We start from the raw sequence: 14401 nt of genomic DNA on the forward strand, positions 1-14401 counted from the left end.
CGCACACACTCCCTAAATGTTTCCCTGGACTCTCGTATACTCTGTCTCCCCTCACCTACCCCTCTCTGTCTCATTTTAGCTGGCCCCTTGAGACCATAGTTATTTCAATAAGGCCCTCTGTCACTGTCTTGGTTTAGACACTACTGTATACACACACACGTGCACGCACAAATTCTCAAATCTAACTTTAAACTTCCCTAGTGGGAACTTTTGGACCTTACTTGTAAATTAGTTTACTCACAAGTTACAACACTTTAGAATGTTAACATGCACAGTTTAATCGAGCTAAGACCATAGTCCGACTAAGCTAAACGCTCTGTAGCTTTCGCTCTCGCCGACACCATTGTGTTGTTTTCCAACAAACTTTGTCTCCTTCTACTTCGGATTAAAGACCAGGGAGGAAATTTTGGTACATGGGCAGAACGCCTAGTCCAACTCCAGTCCGATTAAGCGCGTACATGCAGGAGTAATCGGACTATGAATCGCATTATTCAGGTATACTAGTCTGACTAAGACTAGCTCAATTTTAGTTGGACTAACTTGTTTACAGGACATTAAGAAAACTGAGTTATTGTCTTAGTCCGACTAAAATCGGACTTTTAACACGCGTGTGTAAACACTGACTGACATAATTATCATCTAAACTGCTTTATTTGGATAAAGAACCCCATGTTTTACGACAGCTAGACTGATTAATTTTTGTTTCACGTACATGAACATAAATTGGTACACATGTTCATCATGTAAGGACACTTAAAAAAGTCAACGAGGACTTTGCCCTAAATCCTACAGGAAGACGGCCAATCTGGATTGAATTGCCTTTTTTTTTTGTCACTTTTGGCGATTTCACGTGGTATTTGATCAAACTTCTATAACTTTTGCTACGATCACGTTCAAATTTGGTGAGGTTACTCTAGAAAAGGTAAGGATTAAAAGTTATCAAAAGGAATACACAGTGTCACACGCTGTATGTACTATAGGGGGCAGCAAAATTGCAACAAATTCCGATTTTTTGGATCAAGAAACCAAAATTGTACAACTTCGCAATGGAAGGTCCAATCAAAACCAAACTTGCTATGATTGGTTATAGTCCAATATGGAAGACCCAGAACACTCAATTTTGAAAACAGCGCCTTCTGGTGGTGACGGAAAACAACACATTTTACAAGTTTCTTTACAAGTTTTGAATGTAACTTTTACAGGGATTACTGAATCCAATTCAAAATTGGTGGGATAACATAAAACACATGGTGGATCAGTTGTGTTCAATATCATGATATATCATGAAATGATGTTGACATGGCAACGGTGCAAAGTCGGAAAAAACACACAAAACTGTCATAACTTTGCAATAGAAGGTCCAATCTGAACCAAACTAGCTATGATTGATTATAATCCTGCCCTGAAGACGTGTATATGAAAATATTCTATTTTGAAAACAGCTCCCCATGGTGGAGACAGAAAACACCATATTTTAAATTTTTTTATGATGGGCTAACAGGGATTGTTCCCAACAGGAAGTCAAACAGGAAGTGAACTGTACCTGTTCATTAGTATCATTATTTCAAATATTTATGTTCATATTTACATAATTTTTTTTTATAATACAAGTGGACAGTTGAGCTTTTTGTGTATCAAATAAAAGACAGAAGAAAATATGTGCACAAAAAGGTAATATATCATATCAGCCATAGAAAAGCAATATTGGTCAACTGTTAGATGGAACAAATTATCAGTAAAAATGTCTGGTTGTTTATTGGAGTGTAAATCCAGTCTGTCTTCTTTTTATTGAGGCTGCCACATTTGAGATTTCACCAATTAACTTCCTGAATGCAATTGTATTATTAGAGGCAGCAATGATGGGCAAAAGTACAAAAATAATGCCAGGTTTTAATGAGTTAGTGCCAACACGTTTCTGCAAATTTTAAAAGGTCTAAAATCTCATTGTTTTACCTCTGCCTGAAAATAAAGAAAGCCCCAAAGTCAAGCTGCTGTTTTTAATAGCTGCTGTGAAACGGCCCGCTGGGAAAAATAAAAGTTGAAACCTGAGCTTGATCTTGAAGATGAATGTGCCTTTGAGACGTCCTCTCCCTCCAGGATTACATCCTTTCATACCTTAGTTGTTCAAATCTGCTCTCATCGCTCTCTTTTTCTTTTTATTTAAGACACGCTCTCTTTTCAGTGTCTTTCAAGGACATCTTTCTCTTAAGTATTTCAAGACCTTTGACCCTTTTTAAATTATAAATTGGCGATAAAATTAAAATTAAAGCTTATTTTTTTTTCTCCCCACATTAAGATGAGATGCATCCACTGAACACCCACATTCTGGGCTTTGAAATCTGGGCGCCGTGACTTAATATTGACCTTTATCAAACCCCTTGTTTCATAGAGAATGAGTGATACTGCGTCTTATGTTGAGATTTAGTGGCCTTGACCTGGATAAGGTCCTGGCTTGGGTGTCTTTGTGTGATTTTGTTTTCTTTTGAATGTTTCAGGACGACGTGTGCGTGTGTCATCACTGGACTCAAAAAATGCTGAAGCGAGAACACGGCGAGGAGGACGAGGGGAGAAAGGACACTGCAGAGTCACAGAGAGAGAGGTATGGAGACACACGCAGAAAGAATGAAATGAAGCCGGGAAGGTATTGCATGTCCGGTTTGGGTATCAGCTACCCAACACACACACACACACACACACAAACACACACTTGGGTCCAGATGCCCAGATTTGTCTGGCCGTCGTAAATCAGTCCAATAAAGAGATCTAAATTAGGCCATCATCAATACAGATGGGCCTGTTTCCCCTGTGTGTGTCTGTGTGTGTGTGTGTGTGTGTGTGTGTCACTCCTGGCTTGGATCTTGATATGATGTTTGTTGCCAGGAGAGAGAGAGAGCGAGTGAGGAATGGGGGTGGGGGGGGAGAGAAGTGGGAAAGAGAAAGAAAGATAAAGAGGGAAGAAAGACACTTGGTTCCCAGTAAACATAATTCGCATGATTGCTCTGGTTTGGTGGGTAAATATTGGATGTAGCGCGGCTCAATTACTCTCACTTCACATGCACACGCACACACACACACACACACTGAAGGACAACAGCCTGTAAATCTCTAAATCGCTGCCCAACAAAGAGGCCGACTGGGACTCTAACTCCCGCCCCTCTTGTTTTTCCTTGTCTCCTTCCTTTCCTCTCCTCCTCTCGCTCTCTTCATCCCCCCCGCCGTCTTGTTGGCCGTCGTCCCTTCTTGGAAAAATGATCCTTTCCTGCTCTTTATCTCGCGACAAAGCCGACTTATCCGTTTATCTTCCCTCACATGTGTAAACCCGTGTTGGATTTTGAGAGGTTTTGAAGTCTCGGGTGTTTACTCGGTAATTTACCCACTTTTTTTACAAATGTTATTTGTGTTTTCATCGTGCCTCAGCTAATTATCTTTAAGATTTATTGTCAATGGCTCATTTTATCAAAGCTTAGGGGATAAAAAAGTAGAGTTCCACATAATTGTCCGACGACGGACTTTAATGAACAAATTTAACTGCTTCACTTGTGTCCGTGTTTTTTAATATTGCATAAAATCCACTCGAATGAATATAACCCGTCATTTTACTGCTCTATCTTGCTCAAAACGGGCAATTTAACAACTTTTTTGCAGTTTTATAAACTTGCTATAGTTTTTTCTCCTCTTTGCTGGGAAATAAAAACCAAATCTGGAGTATAATATATTCCTCTGCTGGTAATGGCAGCAGATGCTTGTTTGCAATAAACACAGGAATGATAACATTGTTAGCGTGAGCAGTAAAAACACAAATGAGCACCACCTGCAGAAACACACAGCATCACCAGAAAACCTGAAGTGCAGCGAAACCAAAAAGCAAAAAAAAAAAAAAAAAGCACTTAGCAACAGTGACGTCTCCTTTACTAATATAGCGGGGGGGTTACAGAGCACGCCACGAGCTCAGACGGGGCATTATTGTACCAAAAAGTATTTTTAGAAGAAAAGGAGAGCACTTTATAAGTAGGCTACTACTGTATGGATGCATTGTCCCAATTTAAAGTGTCTAAAATAGAGAAAAGAACAAATCCCTTAAGGTGAGTGGTTTAGAGACTTGGAGAATATGAATGAATGTTTTATTTGTGTAAACTTTTTAACTTTTTTTTTTTTTTTTTTTTAGTGTTGCTGCTCACAGACAAACAAACATACACAGGCAAAACAACAACAAAAGAACTAAAAATAAACCCTGTTTAGTGGAAGTCATTATCGTCTCATTCACACTGTAATCACAGTCATCCCAAGGCTTCCAAAATAAAATACACCATTTAAAAGCAATGGCACAGGGACTAGAGACTAGACTTTAGCTAATCACTGCCATTGATGTTCAAATGTTATTTATTAATAACTGATTCAATAACACTGAAGAAACTCATATTCTAACATATTCTTTATATCCTGTCCATCCTTGTGACCTTTGGTGACCTCTGCATACATACAATGCACCTGCCTTTGCATCACTCACACACTCTTAAGGAGTCACTGAACAAACACCACGTGAGTTTGTTTCTTAACGCATACAAAAAAAACCTCTTTTCGTGTGTATTCTTCCCTTTTTTCGGTCCGTGGAATATTTTTCGATCACTAACGCGATACTGGGGCACTTTCATCTGCTGTGTGTGTGTGTGGGGGAGAGACAGAGAGTGGATATATCAATTCTGTGCCAACACACAAGCATCTGCTTCCTCTTTCCTCCTCTCTCTCTCTCTCTCTCTGCTATCAGGCCTGGCTTTAGTCTCACTCACACACACACACACACACACACACACATACATACACACTTTACCAGAATGTAGTGTCCTTTCACTCTTCCTCTTCCCTGTGTTTTCCTTTCATCTCAAGTACTCATTGTTTTGTTTTTTTAAATCCCCACTGTACATACAAAAATGAGTTATTTGTTTCTGTGTGTTAGTGCTGCAACTCACGATTACCGTTATTGTAGATGAACCTGTTGATTATTTATTATTATTTAGTCGTTTGGGCCGTAAAATTCGATCGTATATTTATTTATCGACTTGGTTCAAAGAAAAAGAAAATATTCACATTTAAGAAGCTGAAAAACTGAGAACTTGTGTTATTCATGCCACTAAAACCAATTCATTGATTATCAGACTAGTTTAGTCATCGATGAACAGTTCCATGAAGATCCCAGTTACAGTTTCTCTGCGTCGTGTGACAGCTAAGCTTCAGCTGTGCGTTAGAAAGTCAACTATAAAACGACAAATAAACATTATTTACACTATAAAATCTTGTTTTATCGTCAAAGAAACTTCATTGTTAATGAAAACAATTATAGGAAGTTGTCAGTTGTGATGTGATATTAGAATTTAAAGGTTCTACCTTGAATATTTATAGACTAAATAGTAGGTTGTTGTTATCAATGCTGGTGTCGCGACCTTTCCTCTGGAGGGAAGCGCTCACGCGGCTGCTTTGTCAGATGACACCAGTAGGAGGCGCTTTCTCTGTGGTTAAAGTCTAAGTTCCCTCCCAGATTACTCGAGCTGAGAGGGAATCATCGACGTGTCGTACGTGTAAAGACCCCCCGACTTTTAAGTCTTGAATCTGCATGAAAATCTCTCCTGTTGATTTACGTTCCTACAAAACCAATATTTGCTTCAGATAAAAAGCAACAATCTTATTGATTTATGTCGTTTCTCCTGCCTGCATGCCGGGCAGGAGGAGGAGGAGGAGGAGGAGGAGGAGGAATTTTGACCTGTTCCTCCTCCCGTCCCTGGAGCTGTGGCACATAAATATCACAGCCAGGACTCTCACACTTTGACACAGTCACCTATATTTGCACCTGATCGCTGCCATTCCTGAGTGAAAGCAGCAAGTGGAATACACATATATACTGTATATATATAAATATAAAAATCTTGAAGTATCTTGTCTATCGGGCCAATATGTTTCCTTTCTGTGCTGCCGCTCGTTTGTCAATCGCTCACTGATCTCACTGTCGTCGGGACAATGGCGCTGAAGTTTGTCTTTGTTTGTGCTGCATGTGACCGAGAGGAAGGGTCTGCGTCCTGAGATTGCGTCTCTCTCTGTGTGTGTGTGTGTGTGTGTGTGCGCGTGCAAATACGTCGTATCTCTGCTTGCTCCCGTTTGTGTGTGTGTGTGAGCGTCGTTTAATACACGTGCTGTGCTTTCTCGGATTGGTGTGTGTGTGTGTGTGTGTCATCCATAGAGGACAATAGCCTGGGTCATCTGACTGAGAGGCTGCAGACCACTAGTATCACATGACAGAGGCTGAAGGCCACGTCTTTGTTACCAGGCCTATTGTTAAAGCTAAGGAGACAGCTGGGGCAGGGGAAGGGAATCACTGCATGCCACTTCACACACACACACATACAGGAAGACTATACACAGACACACACACACACACACACACACACACCGCCCCCCTCGTGACTCCAATCAGGCTCAGTGACAAAGATGATTCCTTCTTCTTCTCAACTGGAATACCAAGACGACACACACACACACACACACACACACACACACACACACACACACACACACGCACACACACTGGATAGCTATAATTATAGTGACAGAAAGTGGCAGGTGGCATTATCTGTACCGGCAGAGACAAAGAAGAAGACGCCGCGGTTACTTAGTGCTCATACTTGCTTAATAACTTTGAGTGACAGCGACACAGTGTGTGTGTCTATAAATATGTGATATGTAAGTTCTGTATGTGCAGTTGCTCCAACTGACTAACTTCTTGGTTAAATGTCTAAAAAAATATGATATGGCTGGAGAGATTGTTTGTAATTTAACTCTTTATTATCAATTAGGCCACAAACCTGTGGGTAGCAGTGTGGGTTACCACGATTTGTAAACACCTCACTCGTTGTACTCAGTATTCAAATGAATTATCAAGACAACGCTGCGTTATATCAACTTCATCTTACAGTACGGCACGGCGCAGTTCAACAGGGTCACGGTACGGTAAACCCTGACCTGGCTCTCACGGGCCAGGTGTGACATCACGCCGGCAGGAGACGGCGCAAGCTGCCAAACATTGACTTTTGAAAGAAAACCAAAAATAAGCCTCATTTCTGAGAAGAATAATCTCAGCGAGCGAGATTTGTACTCGAATAACAATCTTATTTTAAGAAAGAGACGAGCTAAAAAGATGGTTTGTGTGTCAAGTTTGCGTTGAATACAGACGTCCAACGCTATAACATTTTAAAGTCGGCTAATTTAAAGTAAAGCACGGCTCATTGTAAGTCCTTATGCACAATATTGGATTTAAAATGTATTCTTGAATATCGCCGAACACGCTTTAGATGCCCCGATGTGACTATTGCCCTCTACAACTATTATTATTGTATGTTTGTTTATTTTACACAATTAAGAAAAGGTATATCTACATGTGCTGTGACGTGAGGATGAAAAATGTATCAGTATCTGGTCCGATCTCTCTGGATATGTCAGCATATCGCCAAAAAAGTCCATTATCGTGCAAATTTTGGTCAGTTTGATTCAATTTAAGGCCGTTTTTTCCCCTCATTTTAAGGCACATTACAGTCTGGAAGTGCTTCAGAAGCTACTTTAAAGAATTCTATCCGAGCAAAACTGTACTTGAAAGAAGAAAATCGAGATGGATTTAAGAACATTCATACAGTCGTACTTTGTCAGGCAGCACTGCACAGAGAAAGAAAACACTGCTGTGCAATGATATTACTATCATATAACGGCCTTGAATTTCTCTATTGATATATTTAAAAAAAAAAAAAAACAACGAATCCTCTGTCGACCAATCAGTGGACCACTGCAGATCAGTAAGAACAAATAACTGCATCACTGACAGAAATGTGTATCTTACTGGAAATGTTATAAATCTTATTTTAATCTGGTTACAACAGCTGGGAAATGCTTACAACACTTCATTTTTTAAGACGTTTTTTAAGCCGGCACACTATTTGTCAGGCCATGATTCAGTGATTCATCAGCAGTTTCTTCCACTGCGTGTGTTGAACTTCGATTGTGTCATAATGAACTCAGGAACTCGGTCCCTCTGTGTAAACACAACATCTGTCACTCACACTTATCAACTCCAGCAGCACAGGCCTCTGCGAGCATCCGACACGAAACTGCGTTTAGAACCCAGAGTCGGACGGGGGAGAAGGGAAGCAGGACAAGTGCCGTGTTTGAATTTCTCTATGTGCGTGGACGCCTTCTGGGTAGGTCACGCGCAGAAGACGAGAGAGACAAGAGAGGTGGGGACAACAGAGAGGCAGAGGAGACACGAGCAAGAAAACTTCTACGCGCAAGAGCAACGGAGGACAGTTAAATAAAAAAAAAAAAAAGGAAAATGACGCCAAAGGAGCTGCCCGGCATATAAAAGCCCCGCGCTGACAATCGATTCCTGAGATTTGAGCACGGGCTCCCGTCTTCAATGGGCTCGCATGAAGAGGACGTGGAGAGGATGAGTGAACGGGTGAATGAGGGAGAGCGAGAGGACGACAAAGGGTCTAAAACGGCAGAGAAAGACATGAGAACTTTAGCCTTTCATGAAGTGCAGAGCTTATGAAACCAGATAGCTCTGAAGTGCGAGTGTGTGACCACTCTGTGGCCTCCAGGTGTGTGTGTGTGTGTGTGTGTGTACATGTGTGCGTTAGCGTGTGTGCGGTTCAAAGTCAAAGGGCAGAATTTGGTCGTAACCACACCCCCCCTTCAAGGGAGGTTATCTCTGCTTTCAGATGAACACAAATGAGTATCTGTGTGTGTGTGTGTGTGTGTGTGTGTGTGTGTGTGTTAGCGTAAGGCGCAGCTGTGCTGTCGTTTGGTGCTGACAGAGCCTGTGAGGATCCTTGAACTGGAAAGATGAGAATGTCCTTTAGAAGGCTTCATAAAAATGTCTCATTGTCCCTCCTCATGCCGCACACACACACACACACATGCACAACTGTTCCTCCTCTCATTCATATTTAAGTATTTAGTAATAGAGGAATAGACGTCAGACACTGAGAAGATGGAAAGAAAGAGGAACAAGGAGGTTGAGAAAAAGCAGCCGACTCCACCACACACACACACACACACACACACACACACACACACACACACACACACACACACACACACACACACACACACACACACACACACACACACACACACACATCAACCTGTCCTCAATATAAAACAAAAAAGAAAACGTTTGTCCTCTTGGCAGACGGTACAAGTTGACATCTTTCCCTCAGAGTCCTGGCAAATTCTTGATATACTTTTATTCCCTCTCCTCGCCTCCATCATTAGTTTGTGGGCAGAGCAGCAATTAGGGCAACATTTGTTTTGATAGAGAAGGAAGCAGGAGACGGTAAGGATGGAGAGAGAGAGAGAGAGAGGTAAACAAGAAAGAAGAGTTTAAAGAATGTGGCTGGAGAGGAGGGAGGAAGTAATTAATGAAGCTGCTATAATTACGGAGGCCTGTTTGTGCCAACTTTGTAAGACGACAGCACACGCGCACACTCCTGACAAATTACGCTCACCTTTGCAGGGCAATAATCTACAATTACTACTTAAAATGCCGGTCATGTACGTCGAGCTTTTCCTAATAACCCGTCAAACTGAAGAACACTTTCTTCACTTCATCAGCGAGACAGTGTTTATCCCAGATTAACTTGTTTTTCTCTAACCCCCGGGAAACATTAAAAATGCTAATGGGTTAACCTCGCGAGGCCAACTCTGACACCGTAATGTGGCAGAGAGCAGGTCTGAGTGGGGCCGAGACAAAGGGAGGAGACGAGTCTGGGGACAAAGACGTCGGACAGCGGGAGAAAAGTGAAGCGAGGACAAAGGTACAGGAAAGAAGAGGAGGGGAAGGAGGCGATGAAGAGGACGTATCGACACAGGACGGATTCAACTGGAAGAAGGGGGGGAAGGGAGCAAGGAGAGAGAGGAGGAAGGATGGGAGGGGTGTGTGATGGGGGACAAACCAAGGTGGAACTATGATGATGCTAAATTTGGCAAAAGGAGAAGACTTTTGTGTGTGTGTGTGTGTGTGTGTGTGTGTGTGTGTGTCGGGAGACTTGCTGAATCGGCCGTGGTTCCAGTTTCACGCCTCTGAGTTTGACAGAGAGGAGGAGAGAGAGGGAGAGAGAGGGAGAGAGAGGGAGAGAGAGGGGGAGAGAGAGTCCCCAGCCGGTAATGTTCCCTCAGGGCGGACGGACATGAGGAAGGAGGGAGGTGAAGGGAGAGAAGGAGGCCGGCAGGAAAGGGGACAAAGTATACGTCTGCACACGTGTTATTGAAGCACCTACATTAAGTCTTTATCTAATAATAATAATATGAAATGGCCCTTTAACCACTTTCTTCCCTGGTTTATATCCTAATGAACTAAAAAAGTGACTGACAACATTGTTTCTGTCAAGGAAACCCAAACATGGACATTTTACCGTTTCAGAAGGATTCAAAAAATACACTCACATCCTTTGAGTTATGAAGCTCTGTGCTTTTCTTTTTCTGTGTAATTCTCTCCGTGTTCAGGTCTGACGCACACACACACACACACACACACACACACACACGCTGCGCGATAATTAGACTGTTTTTGGACTGAGTTAAATTTTCACTCTTTGAATGCAGAGTCTGATTTGAAGCCGCCGCAGTCCCACTACTCGAAGGCATCCGACGCCGAGTCAGTTCATTCATTCATTCATTCACTAAATCTGTTGACACGGAAATTAAAAAATATTTTAGTAATCACTGGAAACATTTTGATCATAATACTAACCATTTCCTAGTCACAGCTTCTTTTTATCCTGGCTTTATTTTGTAGTAATTAGAAAATTCTCAGGGTTTGGACTGTTTTTTGTTTTTTTTATTGATTACTTATTCAAATAATCGAGGAAGAAATTTGCAGATTAATTAGTGATGAACGCTGCTCTGCTACAATATCCTAATACCGTCTGAGAAATCAAAAACAGGCAACTCTATATTCCCTGTACACATGTTTACATTTTGATCCATTGGATCCATCTGGATATAACTTATAGGTATAACCATCTTACATAAGCATGGAAAAATTAATCTTAATCTGTTAAAATGTCACTGAGATTAACACATCTGAACTTGCTCAATGCAAATACGATGAGTTTAGACATTTTAAATGATTCTATAATTGTTTTGTGGCGTCATCAGTGGGTCAATCATCAAAAACTCAGTTTTTTCTTTATTAATAAATACATTTATATTGTGAGCTCTTTATTGTTCCGTAGCAAAACAAACACTTTTATTTTGAAATGATGTGAAAAAGCATCATAAATATTATTTTGACGTCTTGTTCTCAAAAAGTTGGACTTTTCTTTCAATTGAACGGAAAGACTGTAGACAGGAAGTTGCAAACGGAAGGACAAACTTAACCCTTTGACACCTAAGCGTCAAAATGTCCCTTGTTGCTTATTTCAACCATAAAAGGACCGGAAAATGTGCTGTTGCCCAGTTTTCCAGAATAACTTTCAATATCTGGCAGTTATTTACAATATTACCGCACGTTAAAATAGCGTATTAACAATTTAAAATGGAAGAAAAACACTGTCGTTGTACACGAACACCAGATTTTGCGTGTTAAATTTAAAATTTGAACACTATAACGCATATTTAAAATACAATTTGTTTGAGTCTTTGTCTCAACTACTGAAACTACTAAGACAGGTACCCTGTGTAGTAAATGACATGTAATGTAATGAAACTAATGTGTGTACAGGCGTTTTTTTTTTCCAACTCTCAGCCCTGACTCTTCCACTCCCGTAGCTAATAATAATCGCACACACACACACACACTATTTGCATGTGTGTGTCTGTTTCCTGTACAGACCTTTTACATACACACCTGTGAAAAACTACCTGACCCCTGTTATGCAAAGCGTGTAAAGCATTTGCCGTCGGCGTGTGTGTTTGTGCGCATACTAATCGACGTGTCAATGTTGCTGAAGTGGTGCCGTGTGGGTGATAAGTTCCCTTTAGATGAGTGCTTCTCAAACTCTTTAACACCAATATCTCCACTGTTATCAGCTATCCACTTATCACAGGAGGCAGATTTATTCCCAATAAGATCATTTGCTCTCTCATCATCCTCCTCTTCCTCACATATATACTTCACACACTTGTATAGAGAAATTGGATTAAGATTTAAGATTAATTTTCTACGCACTCCAGTCAAAGACTCTTCCAAGTACCACCAGAGAAAGCTCGCGTTACCACTGGCACCACAGTTTGAGAAACCGAGAATTTGACTTCTCCTAAAACCGCCTGCCTTGACAAGGACGCCCGCGCCTGGAGCGGCGTCCTCTTTCGCCTTGTCGAACACGCGACACGCTCGCATATATACGACGACATCCACGCCTCAGCATAATATTTATGAAATGACAGCAGGTTTTTGCTTGAGCTGTGCTGAATCCACGCTTAATTGTAGATTCATCTGTCCACTTTTAAAAAATCCAAAAGCTTGTTTTAACAATTAAATAACCCCAGAATAATCGAGTTAAAAAATAGTTGATAATTAATTTAGTAATAAATAAATGTTGCAGCCCTAGTTATTTGGTCCAAAAATGGCAGAAAATATTGAAAAATGTTCATTAATGTATCCCAAACCTTGAAATGATGTTCTCAAATATCTTATTTTGTCCTACATTAATTCAATTTCTATGTTCTATAGAGCAAAGAAACTTTGTTTTTTACATTTAAGACAAAAAAACTACTCAAACTGAATAACCAGTTATTAAAATAGTTGGAACCCTGAACTGGACAGTGCTGGCACGACAAATGATTCTGTTAAATTGTAAACAAACAAACAAACATATAACCCCTGCCAGGAGATGCGATAATGCACACTGAGACGAAGAAGGCTAAACATTTTAGTTGATATGACAACTAATAATAGATACTTTCACATAATAAATAAACCCCCAGAATGATCATTGAAAACACAATAATGATTTCAATGAGACCCTTTATTTATCTATTTATCTATTTATTCATCTTGAGAGCTCCAGGCACATTGTTGTGCTGTCTTTTTTCCCTTGTGCACCAAATCCCATTTGGGATTTAAAAAAAACAAAAACAATAAACAGAAATTTAATCGATTGATTTGAATCCTGAATGCACACAAACGAAGCTTTGCAAGAAAAACGACCCTCATCTTCACATCGTTCAGGGTTTATTTTTTTTGTTTTGAGATCCTTGAAAGTGCGTTGTAAATACTCCAAACAAACTAGCTTTCTGATAATAAAGTTTATAATAGACAGTGAAATAAAAAGAAGTCCCTGTAGATCAGCACATTCTGAAATACTCAGTATGTCACTATCAATTAGCTAGCAAGCTAATCATTTTAGCGTGCAATTGATCTGTCTGTCTGTCTGTCTGCGTTTTAGCTAGCAATTGTTTTTGCTAGCAATTGTTTTGTCTGTTTGTCTATTAATTATTTAGCGAGCAATAGTTTTAGCTAGCAATTGTTTTGTCTGTCTATTAATTAGTTAGCGAGCTATCATTTTAGCTAGCAAGCGTTTTAGCTAGCATATGTTGTTTACCACAGCTGTGAGGTGCTGGAAAAGCTTGAAAATGGACCTTGGTGTATGAAACCGTGAATTTGTCTTCGTCCTCATTCGTCCAGCTTACCTCAAAGTCGTTGGCCTTGTTGTAGTGCATGTTGAGGGCCCTGAAGAGCTCGGCGTCGCGGCCCACCGACAGCTCGTCCGCGGCCGTCACGCCCTCGTTGATGGCCTGCCGCGCAAACTTCTCCATCTGGATGTAGTAGAACTCCCGGAAGTTGCTGAACCACTTGATCAGCTGCGAGGTGATGCAGCGGTTGAACTGGAACAGGACAACCTTGAATTAATACACGTCTATTTAGTTAACAGTGGCTCCCTACAAGTCATACAGAGCCAACAATCAGGGTATTCAGCAATGCATTCTGGTCTACTGAGGCATACTCAAAATCTTGTTTCTTTTGTGGTAAAACGTACAGATTCTATATTTAAAATCAACTTTTACTGTTCTTCATATTTTCCACCATTGAGTGGCTTGAAACATGAAGATTTCATGACATACTCAAAAGAACCTGAAGTATTGAAGACGTGTGAAGCTTGTATATTTTTACAATTTCACAAAAGAGACTAAATGACCTCTGTGTATATATATTAGTGTCATTTATCGATAGAAATCCCTATTTTTATCGATTATGGTTGTGTTTTGTCCATATCCCATCTCACATGGCCAAGGACACAGTGTATACACAGTTGTCCAAGTGAAAAGAACTACAAAAAACTGCAATAGCAGCACAAAAAAAAATGTGTGCAGTACTAGGGTTGGCCACTAGGACTGGTTGTGACATCACTTGTAAGTGAAGTAC

At 40.6% G+C, this 14401-nt stretch overlaps 1 protein-coding gene across 2 annotated transcripts in view; it reads right to left on the reverse strand.

Annotated features, from left to right (window-relative positions):
- The window catches only part of LOC131455365 (prospero homeobox protein 1-like), a 35286-nt gene that overhangs the window by 3264 nt on the left and 17621 nt on the right, over positions 1-14401 (reverse strand). Inside the window, exon 6 of one of the 2 annotated variants that reach the window (XM_058622947.1) lies at positions 13669-13863. In XM_058622947.1, coding sequence (XP_058478930.1) covers positions 13669-13863 — 195 coding nt within the window. Of the gene's footprint in view, positions 1-13668; positions 13879-14401 lie in introns of both variants that reach the window. The other variant, XM_058622946.1, reaches the window with a different exon arrangement.

Source organism: Solea solea, chromosome 2 (genome assembly GCF_958295425.1).
Source record: "Solea solea chromosome 2, fSolSol10.1, whole genome shotgun sequence".
NCBI lineage: Eukaryota > Metazoa > Chordata > Actinopteri > Pleuronectiformes > Soleidae > Solea > Solea solea.